Source organism: Hyposmocoma kahamanoa, unplaced genomic scaffold, assembly GCF_003589595.1.
Source record: "Hyposmocoma kahamanoa isolate Upper Pololo Valley unplaced genomic scaffold, ASM358959v1 66, whole genome shotgun sequence".
In the NCBI taxonomy this organism is placed as follows: Eukaryota; Metazoa; Arthropoda; class Insecta; order Lepidoptera; family Cosmopterigidae; genus Hyposmocoma; species Hyposmocoma kahamanoa.
In genome coordinates, this window is record NW_020653854.1 from 9,289,673 (window position 1) to 9,305,875 (window position 16,203).

The 16,203-nt window shown below is 34.8% G+C and overlaps 1 protein-coding gene across 1 annotated transcript in view; it reads right to left on the bottom strand.

Annotated features, from left to right (window-relative positions):
- Nucleotides 1-8,963, bottom strand: part of LOC113231874 — a 16,307-nt gene extending 7,344 nt beyond the window's left edge. The window contains exons 1-3 of the mRNA XM_026466412.1: nt 8,601-8,963; nt 3,140-3,195; nt 2,672-2,864 (exon numbers count right to left, since the gene is read on the bottom strand). Of these exons, the coding sequence (XP_026322197.1) occupies nt 2,672-2,864; nt 3,140-3,195; nt 8,601-8,763 (412 nt within the window). The 5' untranslated portion in view covers nt 8,764-8,963. The remainder of the gene's footprint in view (nt 1-2,671; nt 2,865-3,139; nt 3,196-8,600) is intronic.
- Between the last annotated feature and the right edge of the window lie 7,240 nt (nt 8,964-16,203).

The window sequence follows — 16,203 nt, forward strand, 5'->3', positions numbered from 1 at the left end:
CACACACACACACACACACACACACACACACACACACACACACACACTTATTTACGTAATTGATACTCAATGTTGGAGGAATCACTAACTCCTAAGACACAGGATATCCTAGTTTAGGGGATCACTTTTAAATGGCATTTCTCCTTTTCTTGTACAACTTAAGTCTTTGTTCTCATGCACTTTGTAATGTCATTATTTTTCATTATTAAATAAGTTATTATTATTATTATTCATCCACGTTAATTTGTAACAGATGATTCCACATTTGCATTTTACATAAGCAATTATGTCGTTTTCTGTATAAAGTAATTGTCTGTAAAAAATCTAGATAATTGGTTATAGTAGTATATCGAACATATGTACACGATATGTAACTTATTGTGTATATTAAAAAATCTTTCAGTTTGATAATAATATTGATAATATTTAGGTAATCTTTTTCGTTTTAGTACACTGGATTTGGTAATAATGGTAATGGTACCAGTTGTTTCATACGAAGATGGATCATTTGAATTATAATCTCAGTACAGAGTACTAAAAAAACCGACCTCGAAAGTACGTGGAATTACGTCTATTTTCTAAGTTTTATTAAAATATTCCCTAGTTCGCCACTATACGAGACTTGACACAGGAGATGATAAAAATCGTTTCTCACTACTCAAAGTATACTGAGAGAGAAAAATGCCTTGGATTGGAGAATAGCAAAACCAACCATTAAAATAATTGCTCCTTAAATAAAATTAAGGCGCTATTTATAAAAATTATCGCGGAGTTATCGCGTAACATACATACAGTCGAATTGAAAACCTCCTCCTTTTTGAAGTCGGTTAAAAATTGGACTTGTAGGTATTATTGCAAAGAACGATAGCGAAAATCATTGTTAAAATAATTCTTTTTAGCGTCTTGAAATATCATATTTACAAGATTGATTAAAAATAAATTCATTAGATTTTTCTGTATATTGTATTACCAAAGGTCTATCTAAGTGTGCAAATGTGTATGTAACCTGACTGATATCTACAACTGTCTTAACGGTAAGCGACATCTAACCACCATAAAATATTTTTAGTACTTACGCACATAACAGGTTCACACTAAGTTAGTTCACGTAATATCAAATGCACTGATTCAACCGATTTGTAATAAAATATTAGCTAAGTACTTTATTAAATAACAACAAAAAATAAAGTACACAATTCCTTCTCCAAATATGCCATGCGAGAAAGTAGTAAAAACTGACAAAAAATCTCAATTCAAACTGGAATATCTTTAATTCCAGACTTCTCAGAATCTGCACTATTATAACATAGTACACAATGGCAAACTCCCATATAAATTTTTGTTGACATAATTTGTATGTATCTGTTTATGAAAAAATATGTGAAAATTGATATGAAAATATGAAAATATGTGAGAGTTGAAATTTCTGAACAAATTTTGTTTTGGGTTTACTATTCTGAGAAGTCAGGAATTAAAGGAGCATTCCACAGTCGCGTGCGAGACATTCGTATGACAGTTCAATTGTTTAAACGCCAATGTTATTTTTATGAACGAACAAATCTAATAAAAGTTTTCCATTTCTTTACAATATCACCATTGCTCATAACTTAATACCCTGTTTTTTTGGAAAAATCATTCCATTAGACATTTATGAACGTTTTAAATTCAGTCTTGTGCGGGACATCGAAACAACACTAGCTTTTATTAGCTTATTAAAAAAATAGCGAATTGGAATATAATAACTCAAAGGTTGGCTTATGACAAATAAAGGGAACACTAAGGAGTACATGAGAAAGAACACAAAACAACTATCATCAATAATTAATATATTATGAAAAAATCTTCGATTCTTCGAATCTTCGAGAATAATAGTTTTCAGCATAAATTTTTAACTTGTTCATATGGAAATATCATATTTAGGTGAATTTAGGACATAAGTTTAATTATAAATTAATAATTTTAACTTGGTCACATAAAGCGTGTCTTTTAGAGTGCACCTCGTCGGAGGTGCAGGAGAAAAAGATGATGTGAAAATTTAAAATACCTGGAATTGCCTTAACGCGCAACCAAGGTTTCTCCGTGTATATTTGCGTGAAAATTTGAGACTGAGATATATGTATATAAACTTTAGTAGTTTTGACCACATCTGACGCAATTTGGAAAAAATCTTCTGCAGATTGAACTTATAATTCCAGCCTGACTGAGCATTTTTTGCTTCACTAAACATTTCACATTTCCTTCTACACCAACCACAACCCCTTTCCCATGAGACGTTTGCTGAATATTTCCATTCAAATTTTCTGTGGAATTTGAGACTTAAGAGATGGAGCAGCTGGACCTGGCATAAACTTATTTTTAAATTCTGAAGCTGGACCATCACTCCATATCACATTTTGAAAATCGTCGTATTTGTCTTCTTTAAATATAATTTCGAAAAGATGATTTAGGAACACGAATACGGAGTCCTTACCTTTGTTATGGCAATCTGAGCAAATTAAATAAGTGGTGCATTGACCTTTACAGAAAACTGCAGTTGTAAACAGAAGTACACTTGAACGTGCCCGGAGTGCAAATTGAACAGTGAAAAATTGTACAACAGAGTGAATTTCATTTTGATATTCGCAAGAAAACGACATTGCAAAATCGATTTCAAGGATTCTGGTAGAATTACTTTTTTTATCCTTCTCAAATTCGGCGCTTTGTACTCTTTTCAAATGCACATGATCGACATATTTTGGATACTCCTCCTTGATCTTAGCAAAAACTTCATCAGTGTTATCTTGATGCAGTGACAGTTTCAGTCTTTCACTTGTATCTTTCTCCCATTGCTTCCAAACTATAGACTGCAGCATGTTTTCTGGCAACTGAAGTTCCGCAAATCTCGATCTCGACACGATTCACAAGTGTTTTCCCAGCAAGCTGAAGTATTTACACAATTGCACAAAATAGCTTCCCAAAAATATGGGTCGTATCTAATTTTCAACGCCTTTAATTTTAAATTAAAGTTTTCGTGTAGTTCACAAAGTTTAGAAAAGCCAACTTTGGCGGTAGGATTATCTTGCTTGAAAATGTAGAAAGTGTTCGGTATTCTGCCTGTGCTATTCAATCTATAATGATATCGAATGCCCCGCGTACTGACTGAAACGAAACTGAACTGCACGGTGTCGTCGGTGTTGACGTTAGCAGTCAGTGTCGCTGTAAAAACCCAACTTGCAAGTCGAGGCATTAGCCCGACACCGTATTTTCTCCCTCTGTCTTCTGTTCTTTTCTCTTTCGTATGTGCTAATTTCGTAAGTCTAAACATATCTCTTTCTTTCTTTTTTAAAAGCGTTGATACGATGATTTTCGTTTTTTTTGGTAATAAGGGTCTTCTTCCTTTCTTTATTCACGATATCTTTTGTTTCGGCTGGATTTGTTTTGATCAGACATTGTATTAACGTCCGTGAATCGACAAGATCACAGTTTAAGTACAATACGTCTTGTGCGGGACCAAACTAGTTGTTTAAATATACAGATTGTTACGACAAATGAAATTGCAAATGTTGGCACAATAATTAGTCACTGACAAACCCTGTTTGCTTCCAAAAAAATAACCAACCTTAGAATAACAACGCATAACTAACCAATCCACCCGCATGCAGTGAAAAAAATCATGTAAACATTGCACCGTCTTGTGCGGGACGAAACAGGTTAGGTATGATATCTTAAGATATATTTCTAAAATTATTAGGCAAGCGTTTATTTTTTTATTTTAAATGAAGAACTTATTTTTAACCGACTTCAAAAAGGAGGAGGTTCTCAATTCGACTGTATGGTCTTCTTTTTTTTTGTATGCATGTTACGCGATAACTCCGGTATTTGTGAACCGATTTTCATGATTCTTTTTTTGTTGGAAAGGGGGTACTTCCATAGTGGTCCCATTTCATTTTGAAGAAAATCATTCATCTTTAAGGGTGGCTGTTCACACATGAAGATTCATTTTTCTAAATAGCGCCTGACTTTAATTTAGGAGCAATTATTTTAATAGTTGATTTTGCTATTTCTCCAATTCAATTCGTTTTTCTCTCAATGTACTTTGAGTAGTGAGAACCGATTATTATTATCTCCAGTGTCAAGTCCTGTATAGTGGCGAACTAGGGGATATTTCAATAAAACTTAGCAAATAGACGTAATTCCACGTACTTTTGAGGTCGGTTTTGTTAGTACTCTGAACTGAAATTATGTTTTCTATCTTCACGTAACCTAAAAACATATCAAACGTTCGAAATTTAAATATTAAATTATTTTTTGTTTCTTTAAAAATATCTAATTAAATAGCAGAGATTATGAGAAGTTCAAACGATTACAACATAAAGATGAGGGGTAAACATTTCAAGAATAAGTTAAGAATTTAGGTAGTAAGCTTGCATTTTCTACAAAAGCCACGCGTTAAATATAATTGAGTAAATTTCATATTAAAGTTGCATGAAATGTGGAATGCTTCTAAAGATTTCCAGTTTGAAGTTTGGGAGGTTACGAGTTACGTAATTGAATAATATATATTCGGTGTATTATTATATCAAAATAAACTACAGAAACCAGAGTTAATACAAGTTGAATGGTGCCGTGGGTTTGTGACATGACGAAAGTTCAGAGGAAATTATTTTGTATACTGGTATGGTCAAAAGGCATGAAGTTAAGCCATAACAAAAAAACTGAGTTAATTAATAACCTTACAGCATATAGGACTGGAGGCGTCATCGATAGGCAATCCCATCTGTCCAGGTACAAGCACAAAACAACTATCGCATAATAAACACTACTCTCAAATCGATGTTTTTTCATTTCCATTATCGAATTCACCGCGTCAAGTACTCCACGAAACATGTCGTCTTGCGCTATGCAAGCATGTAAAAAAATCTGCTGCATCCATTCTAGCCAAAGGTGGAATTACGTTCATACATACGCCTATTTTTTACATTAATTGCTAATTTTCTATTTTATGACATTTTTTCACAGCGATCACATTGATTCAATTTATCGACTACTTAAAAAATATTTGAAAACATTCGAACATTTGACATAAGCATGCCTATGAAGTTCCCTATATACTAACAGGCAACTATAGACACAAAAATGCAGTACTTCATGGACGCTGTTTTTTTCGTTATAGAGAAGCGACGCGCTCTTTATCGACAGATTATGTAATGAAGTTTATTTAAATTGATTTCTCCGTCGTATTGTATATTAAATAATAATGTAATAAATTATAAATAATGAAAATAAATTGTAATTGTTTAATATTTGTACAAAAATAAATAAATCATGCCGTGCTGTAAGAAAAAGATAAAAATAAAAAGTTAGTACTTTTTATTTTTATTTTTTTCTTATACGAGTACATACACACGATACAAATAAATTACAAAAGCAATAAAAATAACCAAATAGCTAACTGTCCTTATCCTACACAAGACATGCGCAAAAGACAGGAAGAGACCCGTTACGTCAATTTCAATTTTCGAACCACAAGCGATTGAAATATTTAAATTTAGAACAAAAATGATACAGTTGACTTCAAAAAAGGAGGAGGTTCTCAATTCGTCTGTATGTTTTTTTGCATGTATGTTACGCGATAACTCCGCCATTTGTGAACTGATTTTGATGATTCTTTTTCTGTTGGAAAGAGGATACCTCAGAAGTGGTCACATTTAAATTTGAAGGAAATATTCCACTTCCAAGGGTTTACCACCCTTAGAGGTGAAATATTTATTTACCACCATTTAAATACCACCCTAGGGGATGAATGACTTTTGAGGTCGGTTTTTTAAGCGGGATGTTAGGTTATTACAATGATTTTTTATTAAATGTTAGTAATAAAAACTAACAAAATATTGTTGTATTCGTTTTACTGTTTCGAGTTATCAATCAGAAGTCCGAAAATACATTTGCCCGAAGTCATGTTTGCTCGAATTTTTGTAATCTCAGATGTCCTTTTTTAGGGTATTTTAGGAATATTACAAAACAAACTAATTTAATCTTTTCTTTGTAATAAACAACCAAAATCCCTTGAAGCATAATGGTTTTGTTATAAATCGGTTTTCGAGATTATGAAACTTTGAGTTTACTTCTAGTTGGAATCTAGAAATTCGAATCATCGGTACATTTCATACAGCAGTTATGACGTGCTGTAAGAAATGTATCGGTACCACCAACAGAGAGACGCACAACTCTTATTATTTGAAGTGAATTCGTATTAAATTCAACATAATACTATAAAATTAATTAATATTGACATTAAGACTACTCCAACACGCTTGTGTTCAAGTAGTTTTCACTAGAAGCAAAATATGGTGCATTTTGTTATTTCGAGTAGAAGCTGAATATCTATAATTTTTAGGACTTAATTATGGCAAACAAAATTAAGCAATACTGCAATGACTTTACAGTTTAAATTAAACGTTTTAGTTTTTTTAAATATTTCTATATATGTCACTACGTTTGTCATTGGCTCTAATGCTAACCGCGAAAAGCCATAAACTGAAAAAAAAAAGTCCAGAAATTTTTTGCGGTTTTTGGTTTAGGCTTTGGATTGTATTATTGTCATCCATTTATTGTAAGACAATGGGCAATCTCCTGTGGTAAATACAAGTAAAACAATACCACTGTTACACTACACACAAAATTGGAAAAAGAAATTCACTACATCCAGTATAGCCAAGGGTGGAATTACATTTTTCATATACCAGTACGTAATATATATCGACAGCATCACGTCGATAATTTTCCGTCTCTAGTATATTCATGAGAATTGATGTATTTTTATAGGCCTATTCTGTGTACGGACATGATATGAATGTGTATTTTATCTGTGTGTTTGTAAAAGTTAGTTAGTGTTGTAGACTTATGTTTGTATGAGGCCATAGTGACACAATTCAATTTTGCATTTGTGTGCTCCTGTTTGCCTGTGGTACTACCCCCCCGCCCCTCAAAAAGTAGCAGAAAGTTTTGTTCCAGAAATAACGCTAATAGCGCCTCCCGTCCTATATGCTCTAACTAAGTTAATTACATTGCACTGGTAACCTCCGACACAAATTATTTTTTTGTGAAACGCGCCATCTATCCCTGATTTTGGGAAGTCTTTTGTCAGTATTATCATTTTCTCGCGCGGCATTTCGGAGAAAAATTATCGACTTTATTTTTGTAATGAAGTCGTTAATCTTTTATTAGCTTACTACAAATCGGTCGAATAAGTATATTTGATATTACGTGAACTAATATTGGACAACATCTATACGTAGGTACTGAAATTCCTTTTTTTGCGGCTAGATGTCGCTCGACGTTAAGAACTAAGAAACTGATAGTTGTAGGTATAAGTCCGGTTACGTACTAATTGGTCATTAGAGTTCCTTTTAAATATGTTAAATATGTCATCTTAAATATGATTTTATTTCCAGACTTCCGCTATTATAATTTGAAAAACCCAATGAACTTATTTTATTCATACTTGTAATTAAGACATTTGAAGACGCTAATACTATGTATTAAAATATAAAACCCTGTAAAGTGAACAAAACTGCAGTGGCACTCGTATTTGTTTCGCTTATGTTTTTAGTCAACGGCTGTGAAAACACTTTGTGACCCGTCGACCGACAACGGCTAACTGGTGAGCTGCGGTGTAACGCGATGATCGCGTCTATTTCTCACACCTACAAAGGCACGTTTTAGTATTATCACAACTAATATTATGTTTGAAGGAATGGAGATAATGTATCAAACTGCCCCGCTTCCCCCTAAAATTAAAATCGTAATTGCCATCACGTATCGTTATCATTACGGGAAATATAATGTAATAAACTAATAATTACTAATCTCTAAGGATAAGTGACACAAAATGCTACAATGAAACTGGAAAACTTATTTCGTAACACAATTAATGTAGTTTTTAGGAACAGTCAACACGATAACCTAGAAAATAACAATAGATACCCTTATTTCATGGAACGGGTGCGTACTATTCGACAAAGAGCGCTGTACCCAGTGAGCTGGCGGAAGGATTGATAAGCCAAAATTCTGACTACTGACCCTTTTGTACTTGCAATCCTTTTTTTAGAAAATCCAAAGGGCTTCCAGCTACCTCACTGACTGATTCTGACTACTGACCCTTTTGTACTTGCAATCCTTTTTTTTAGAAAATCCAAAGGGCTTCCAGCTACCTCACTGTGAGTATTACCTTCGCTATATTAGGGAATACTGGCAGCATTTAGGCACTCTGCTACGAGACGTAATTCCATTCATTTAATGCAGTTCTATCTCAAGTATTTCTGACTAGAAGGCAACGAATCTTCGTGAGTCAATCTTCGGTATAATAATGAAATTTAGATTATAATCTAGAAACCTTTCGATTAATATTAATAGTGTCGTAAAGTAACAATCAAAATACAACAGTAATTTACATACATACGTTACATGTATACATGTATACACTTTCAGTAAGAAAGACCGTAGTGGTGTAATCTTTGTATCGAAGGTTTAACTTTAAAGAAGTTACGTATGTGAATAACATCGACAAATAACTATTTATTAAACAAATATCACAATAAATATAAGGCACTGGTACTCACAGAAATCTTTCTTTACAAAATGGTCTTGATTTTTCACCCACTCTTCGAATTCATCTACCAATTCCTTCATTTGTCCTGGTGCGTCCAATCCATGTGTCTTCCTTATGCTTAGCAGAGTATTTGGATGAAATTCTAATAAAGAGTTTGTTGGTAAACACTCCATTGTACAATAATAACCTCACCGCGTGAGCGTATTGGACGTACTGTTATAAATTCCAGTTTGCTCTCAACTTTATACTATTCTTATAATATATCAGACTCCGTGTTTTTATTTTTCTATGTAATTAAGTAATTAATGATAAGACGTTCTCAAAATGTAAGTAAGTATCGGCTCTAAAGTTAAAATATTAGTGCACGCTTATCGGAGCGTAGTGACAATATTACTAACGCGTGCAGTGTGTAGTACACACGCTATAGTAGGTAGGTAGGCCTTGAAGGAGCAAGATACTCGGATATATCTATCTCTACTGCGTCAGCGCAGCTAATTTGGTGAGTATAGTATTCTGTATGTACAATCTGCCGCTGTTAGTTGAACAGGCGCTTGTGACAAAAACTCCAAAAACCGAGAAAATGATGTTGAAAGAATTGAAATAATTATTAATACAAAGATCGTAGACTCAGATAAAAAATCCTTCGATCCGGCCGGATTCGAACCGACGTCTAATGTACGTATATATATATATATAAATATGTATGTAAATATAATAACGTAAACGTGCTAACATATTTTAATATTTCTCTAAAAAATAATACAGTGTGTCTACAAACTATTTTGACGTTGTTTATGGAAAGATTAATACAAATAACTGGTATTTTCAGTAATAATAGATTGTTTTTTATTTCAATATAATACAGTTGCACCTATTTGAGAACTTACAAAATGTTTACCATGACTTAATATTATAATTTTGGTTCATTTTACTCGGTAAACTTATACAAAATACAAATATGTAATAGCATCTCCGTTTCATTTTTATCGCAACTCCACAGAGGTACGTTTAAGGGTAGGTTGTTAAGTGTTAGTTGTGAGGGTAACATCGTAAAATTATTTATTTATACGACCCAATTTCGTCGGTATGCGGTCAACAAAGTATTTTCGGTTCTTATCGAGACCGAATCAAGGGTCAACGCTTCAGCGCACACTTACCAATGGATGATGTCGTGCAATGCTATGTTAGCAATTTTCTATGTATTTATTTGTTACGACTTAGAAACCATTAGCTACGTATAAAACAAATGGGTACCCATAATATGATGTTCACGCACGACTGAAGATAGGAGTGACGAATGGTGGGTAAGTGTACTTTGATCGAGCGGTCTCCTATTAGTGGAAACCGATAACCTTACTCTGATTGCGTCGTCAGTTTCATCTATTATGTAATGTTTATTTTTATCGCATCCTTGATCATGCTTGATCTGTGTTGACAAAGCCACGCTTGTCATGTTACTTCACTCTGATCATGCAAATGGATGATAATATAATATGCCTGTAAATTTACCTTTGTGCTATTTTCGCTAAATGGTAACTGTTCACGATGTAATGAAGTTTATCAGTTTCCACCACCAAGCTATCGCGCGATTAGATATACTTACCCATTTAGGTAGGTACATATTTAAACAATAAACTGTAGAACGACTACTTAAATAGATTTAGTTGTTTTCAATGTATTGTTTTGACGACCTCAGTTGCCCCGCGGTTTAGTACACTGTGGGTGCTGGATGACCCAGGACCTCTCTGGGTTCGATTTCCAGTGAAATATCTTTACTAAATTAATTATGGTATGAGTGGTCTGGGTAGTGCCGCAGAGCAAAATCTGTTGCTCTGGTATTCATAATAAAGGGAAGTTCCTAATTTGAGATTAGGTAATTGGGGTGGTTGTCTGGTGGATTATTATTATTATAGTAATTATAATTACCTTGTCTAGGAGGAAACCTGTGTACAGCAGTGTGTTGTACATAAACTGAGATAGTTTATTTTATCAGGTATATCAATTTAATAGTTAAGCTTTAATTAATCAAATTACTGTTCGTTGAGGAACTTTTAATATTAATGTTTGTTACGTAAAATTAAACTAATTTAGGTGGAGTGGATTGAACAATTTAAAAAATATACGTGAAATCTGTAGATTGTGTATATAAACGGCTTATTTTGTACCTATGGTATACATTTATGTGGTCTCTGGTATACATATGGCCTGCAAATATGTATACATATAAACGAGACCATTTTTTTTAATTGTAGCTTTACTTCAACTTCAGATCAAACGTCTTTAAAATATTTCTTCTGAGTTTATTTTGTATAAGCTTCTTATATAGTTAACTTATCGTAAGCGATAATAGGCGGTTTTTTTAAGAACTTAAAATTGAAAATTTGTTTGTAGATATTTGAGAATGTTGCATAAAGCGGTTCACATAACAAGCCCTATAATGAGCCGTAACGTTCGATCGCTGACTTGGAAATAGCTAGGTAAGCTTTCGTGTAACAATGTTATCCCCCATATTTGTATTTTCTATAATATTTTTACTTGCGCATGAAACTCTTTACTTAAGTCACCTACACGCGACGTTATTATACTTTAATGTTATTTTAGGAATAAAAACGGTATACGTAACTTCGGGCAATTTAAAAAAGTTCACAGAGGTACTGCATAAGACACTCAAAGAATTACGACAAGCAAATTAAGGTACATGGTCGTCCGTTACATCAGTTAATTGATTTTAATAAAATAATTTGTTCTTATTAGTTCCTGTCACCAGGCCATAATAAGATTCTTATTTGAAAACGAATCAACTGATTTTGTGGTTAATAATCCCTCGAGGACCTTATCAAAATGTGGTGTTCTTAATTTAATCTGTAAATTGCATCATACGAGAAGTGAATTTATTAAAGATACGCGAATTTTCACGTCACGCCTGTCCATGACAGCTGCACTGCCACTCAGTGCTTTAAATCGCAAAGATTTGAGACGCGCTGCCAGTGCGCCCGTCACCCTGGGACATAAGTTAACAATCTGTAATTTTGCCAGCACCCTTACACTTCAAGACCGAAACGCAGTAATGCTCACATTACTGCTTGGCGGCAGAAATAGATAGGGTGGCAGTACTTCCCTGGGCAGTACTCTTTAACAACGAGCTCTACTGCTAATTAATTTATGTACGGTATTATCAAATAATAATACGTAATTAATTAATTCCGGTCCCCGAAAATTCTCCAAGATTCACATATATTTCAAATGTACTTTCCATTCTGAATATTTTCACGCGCGGCGTTCCTTAACATGATGTATCGCGCTTATTTAAGCAAATGAAGTTATGAATATTCATTATTAAGAAGCCTACGATACTCGCAACGCTTTTCGCTTATCGTCGACGCAAATCGCTTTACGAAGACTGACATACCTGTTATTTAGCAACTCGTTCTTTTGTCATTCTAATCTTTCTCAATTGTAATATAAAATGTTCAAAATAAATGACTTACTTGTTTTTTTATTTTAAATTTAAAGTTTAAATTAAAAATAAACTTATTTAATTATGGTAACAGGTAATTACCTAAGTACCATTTTTTTTATAATACCGAGTGATGGGATGAACAATTCGTGCACCTGTTGGTAAGCGACACGCTTGTCCCTAACAGTTGCAATGCCACTCAGAGCTTTAAAACGCAACGAACTTAGGGGCACTGCCACTGCGCCCTACACACTGAGACATAAGTTGACATGTCCCAAGTGCCTGTAATTTCACTAGCACCTTTAACCCTTCTGTCGGGTCCAGTCTCCATAGATGACCAATGTCTAGGATCCATGGATGACCAGATTGTCAGGCCACAAAGACAGATTTACTTGACTGACAGGAATTCGAAATTAGACCGACTTTGTTTTGGACAAAAGACGACGACCGACCTTCGTTTCTTTGGACAAAGGACAATGAGGGCAGTCCTGACTAAACCTCCGACGCGAGCAGAGGACTTCTCCTGACTAAACTGTACAGACAGACCGTACACCTTCCAAACCGGAACGCATAATGCTCGCTACAGCTTGGCGGCAGAAATAGGTAAGATGGCAGTACTTCCCTGGACGAACTCTTTCACAAGTTGCTCTACAACTACTAATAAAAATATCTTATGGACAATTTCAGTCATACAAAATCTGGAAGCTTAAGTGAAAAAGGGCCGGGTATGTCTGCAGGAGGGCTAATGACCGATGAAGCAGACTTGTTCTAGAGTGGCTACCACGGCAAGGCAAACGTAGTATTATAGGATGCCCTGCAGCAATATGGAAGGCTGCCTGAGAAAAGTGGCCGGCAGCGACTGGATGCGAGCAGTACAGGTCCTGTACTTTCGTTCTCCATCCGAAACAAAAGAAATTAAAACAAAAATGCCTTTTAATTTGGTATTACTTATTTGATAGTAATTGTTTCGGACGGATGTCATACCGAGAACGGGAGTAGAGCCCCAGACCGGGAGAGTTGGCTTGCTCAGGGGGAGGCTTAAGTGGATGTGTGTAAGCTCAGTAGTAATTTGTGGACGGACAATTTGGAGGTACACATGCCTTTTCAATATTGACTCGATTTGGTATTTAAACGATTCATGTTAGAACCTCACTTCGATTATAAAAAAAAACGTTCTAACAAGTCACGGAAAGTAAGTTCAAAGAATATGATTAGGTCATTTCGGTTTCGAACGCTAAAAGTGAGTTACATGTACTTCTTGTGTTGATGTTAAAGTATCATTAAAAATAAGAAGAATCAGGTTACTTACATTATTCGTTAAGTGAAAACATTCTTCATTATGAATTATGATGCTATTAACGAAAGTAGAGGAATACTATTATATTTACATTTGTTTTCTGCTTTCTCCCGTTGTTAAATTTTTCGTGGGCATATCGGCGCCGTTATACTGAGTTAAACATTTTTCACCAAAAAAAAAAAAAAAAACAACTTTGAATTAGATGTGAAATTATAACGACGAATATTTCTTACAAATACCAATCATCCACGTTAATTGTAACGGATCTTTATTGCTGACAGTCGTGTCCCCGAACGGTTTTCGAGACTTTATGGACGATTTTCTCCCATCTAGTTCTGTTCTTAGGGCAGTTGTTATGGGGAGACAGTGAGGGCGGTCACTTGGTCACTTCATCGGCTAGGTGATCGACCGCGGATCTTTCCAACAGATGATTCCACATTTTTAAAAAAGACCAAAGGCTTGACAGCTCTCTCGCTTTAGGTATATATATTAACTATACTAAAGAATTCAGCCATCTTTTGGGCACCCTGCTGTGAGATGTAATTTCATCCATGTAATGTAGTCTTATTCCTAGTATTTGAGATTTGATGGTAATGGCGCGAGTGAGCCTTCATAGTAACAATAAAATTTGGATTATTAAACCTTTCGATTCATATTAATCAGTATCTAGTTGCGCGTGTCATACATATACATATACATACACTATGTATACATTTTAGTAACGAAGACCGTAATCTTTGTATCAAAAGATTAATTTGAAATTAAATTACGTGTGTGAATAACAGACAAATAACAATTTAACAATCAGTAAAATAAATATACAAACATATACAGCTCTGGTACTCATAGAAATCATCCTTGAGAAAATGATCTTGATTTTTCACCCACTCTTCGAATTCATCTACCAATTCCTTCATTAGTCCTGGTGCGTCCAATCCATGTGTCTTCCTTACGCTTATCAGAGTATTTCCTTGAAATTCCAACAACGAGTTCGTTAGTAAACACTCCACTGTACAACAATAACCTCACCGCGTGAGCGTTAGACGTACCTATAAATTTGCAGTTTATTGCATTTTGGTGCGCGTTCAGAAACGGACGCGTCCAATACGCAGTGAGAATTATTATAATTCAAGTTTCGCGCGGCAAAAAACAACTCATAGCCAATGAGCTTTTGGCGTTTGTCCAACACACCATCGATACCATGGACGAAGTCAGCATCGTGCAGTGAACGGCATAAATTGAGTTGATGCGATAGTCATGTAATTATAAACTTGGGTCTAGAGCATATCTATTATATTTACAATGCATAATATTTTGTTCTGCTGTACACCGTAAATAGAAACTACTCCCAGTGCTGAGTACAGACCTCCTCTCACAGATCCTTCTCATTGGGATAAGATTTTTATTTATATCGTACTAAGTCATGGATGGTGATATATATGTTATAACGTTCTATTTTAACGAACATTTTCACGAAACTTGTGGCAGTACCAAGCATCTATCGTACTGATAATAATTTTAGTGCTTGACCTCTTCAGGAACTACGTTAGGGTTATTTTAGCCCTGTCCGTGCTTTTGCCTGCCTTTTGAGCGGCCCCATTAGACGGTTCCCTACGACGAGCTGACGAGTGGGGAAGTACAAAGCTGAGGATCGGACTGAAGAAGCAGCACACATGGAAGTGCAATTACAGTGCGTTCGCTAATCTCCAGTCCCTAAACCACTCACGACCTAGGTTATAATTTTAAAAAGAAAAGAAACTTAGAAAAAAAAGAAATTAGTCTAAACTTCTTAATTTGTCGTTTTTATTTAATTTTACTTCAATGCAACGTGAATGTCTTAGATAGTTATCACTTCAGACGTGGTGTAATTAACGGAATTCGTTTCAATGTGTACGTTTACGAAATGATAAATCTTAGCTAATATTATTATGTGTTGTTTTTTCAGTTAGAGAAACAATTTACTACGAAACACACTATCTAATCTCGATCATAATTTCTTTCTTTACAGTGTCATGTCAGATTCACAGCTGAAACTGGTAAGATCGCAGAGAGGGTGGCGCTGGTGTCGTTTGAATCTGTTCAATTTAATCAGTCACTTGACGTGGTCTTATGACATGGTGGTCGCAGCCAGGGTTGCCATATGAAATTAAGAAGTAAAGGGGGTATTTAATGCTGTATAAAACGAGCGCGCAGTTGACAAGAAGGGCTTTTCGTGTGAGTTACTTGGAAAGTGAACAAGCGGTCACTCTCTGCTAACTTGCCGCGTGACATTTAAAAACCGTTTTAACTTGATTCATCTTTTGTACTTTCGAACTAATTACTGTGAGAAATGGATAAACGAATTAATTGCAATCAATTGACGTTATTATTTCTCCGCCGGTTTAACGAATTGATGACGAAAAGTGAATAGGCTAATTAGCAAGTAATTCGTGAGAAAATGAGTGGTTGAGGATATTTCACCCAACGTCTCCCTTTTGGTCAAGTGCCTTAGTTATTTACTTTGGGATCCGAGCGACATACGATGTCGCTTAATGTTTATTTATTTAATTTAGAAGAGTTTTCCCAAATTCTAAGTCGATATCTGGAGTTGAATCCGGAGCCTCATCATCCAGCGCCAACCGTGCAAACTACTGTTTTAATAATTGTCGTATTATTTCAACGAGATTCTGTGTGATGAGGGGGTATTAGTAAGTTAGGGAAAATGCACTAGATTTCTTTTATCGAGAGGCAGAGTTTCTTTCATCAGCAAAAAAATCATCTTATTAGAAATCGGACAATCAGAAATCCATTACAGCAGCAAATTATTATGATTTCGGCCATTTCTCTAAGGATGATAGGTAAAAAGCGGTTTCCCGGTAA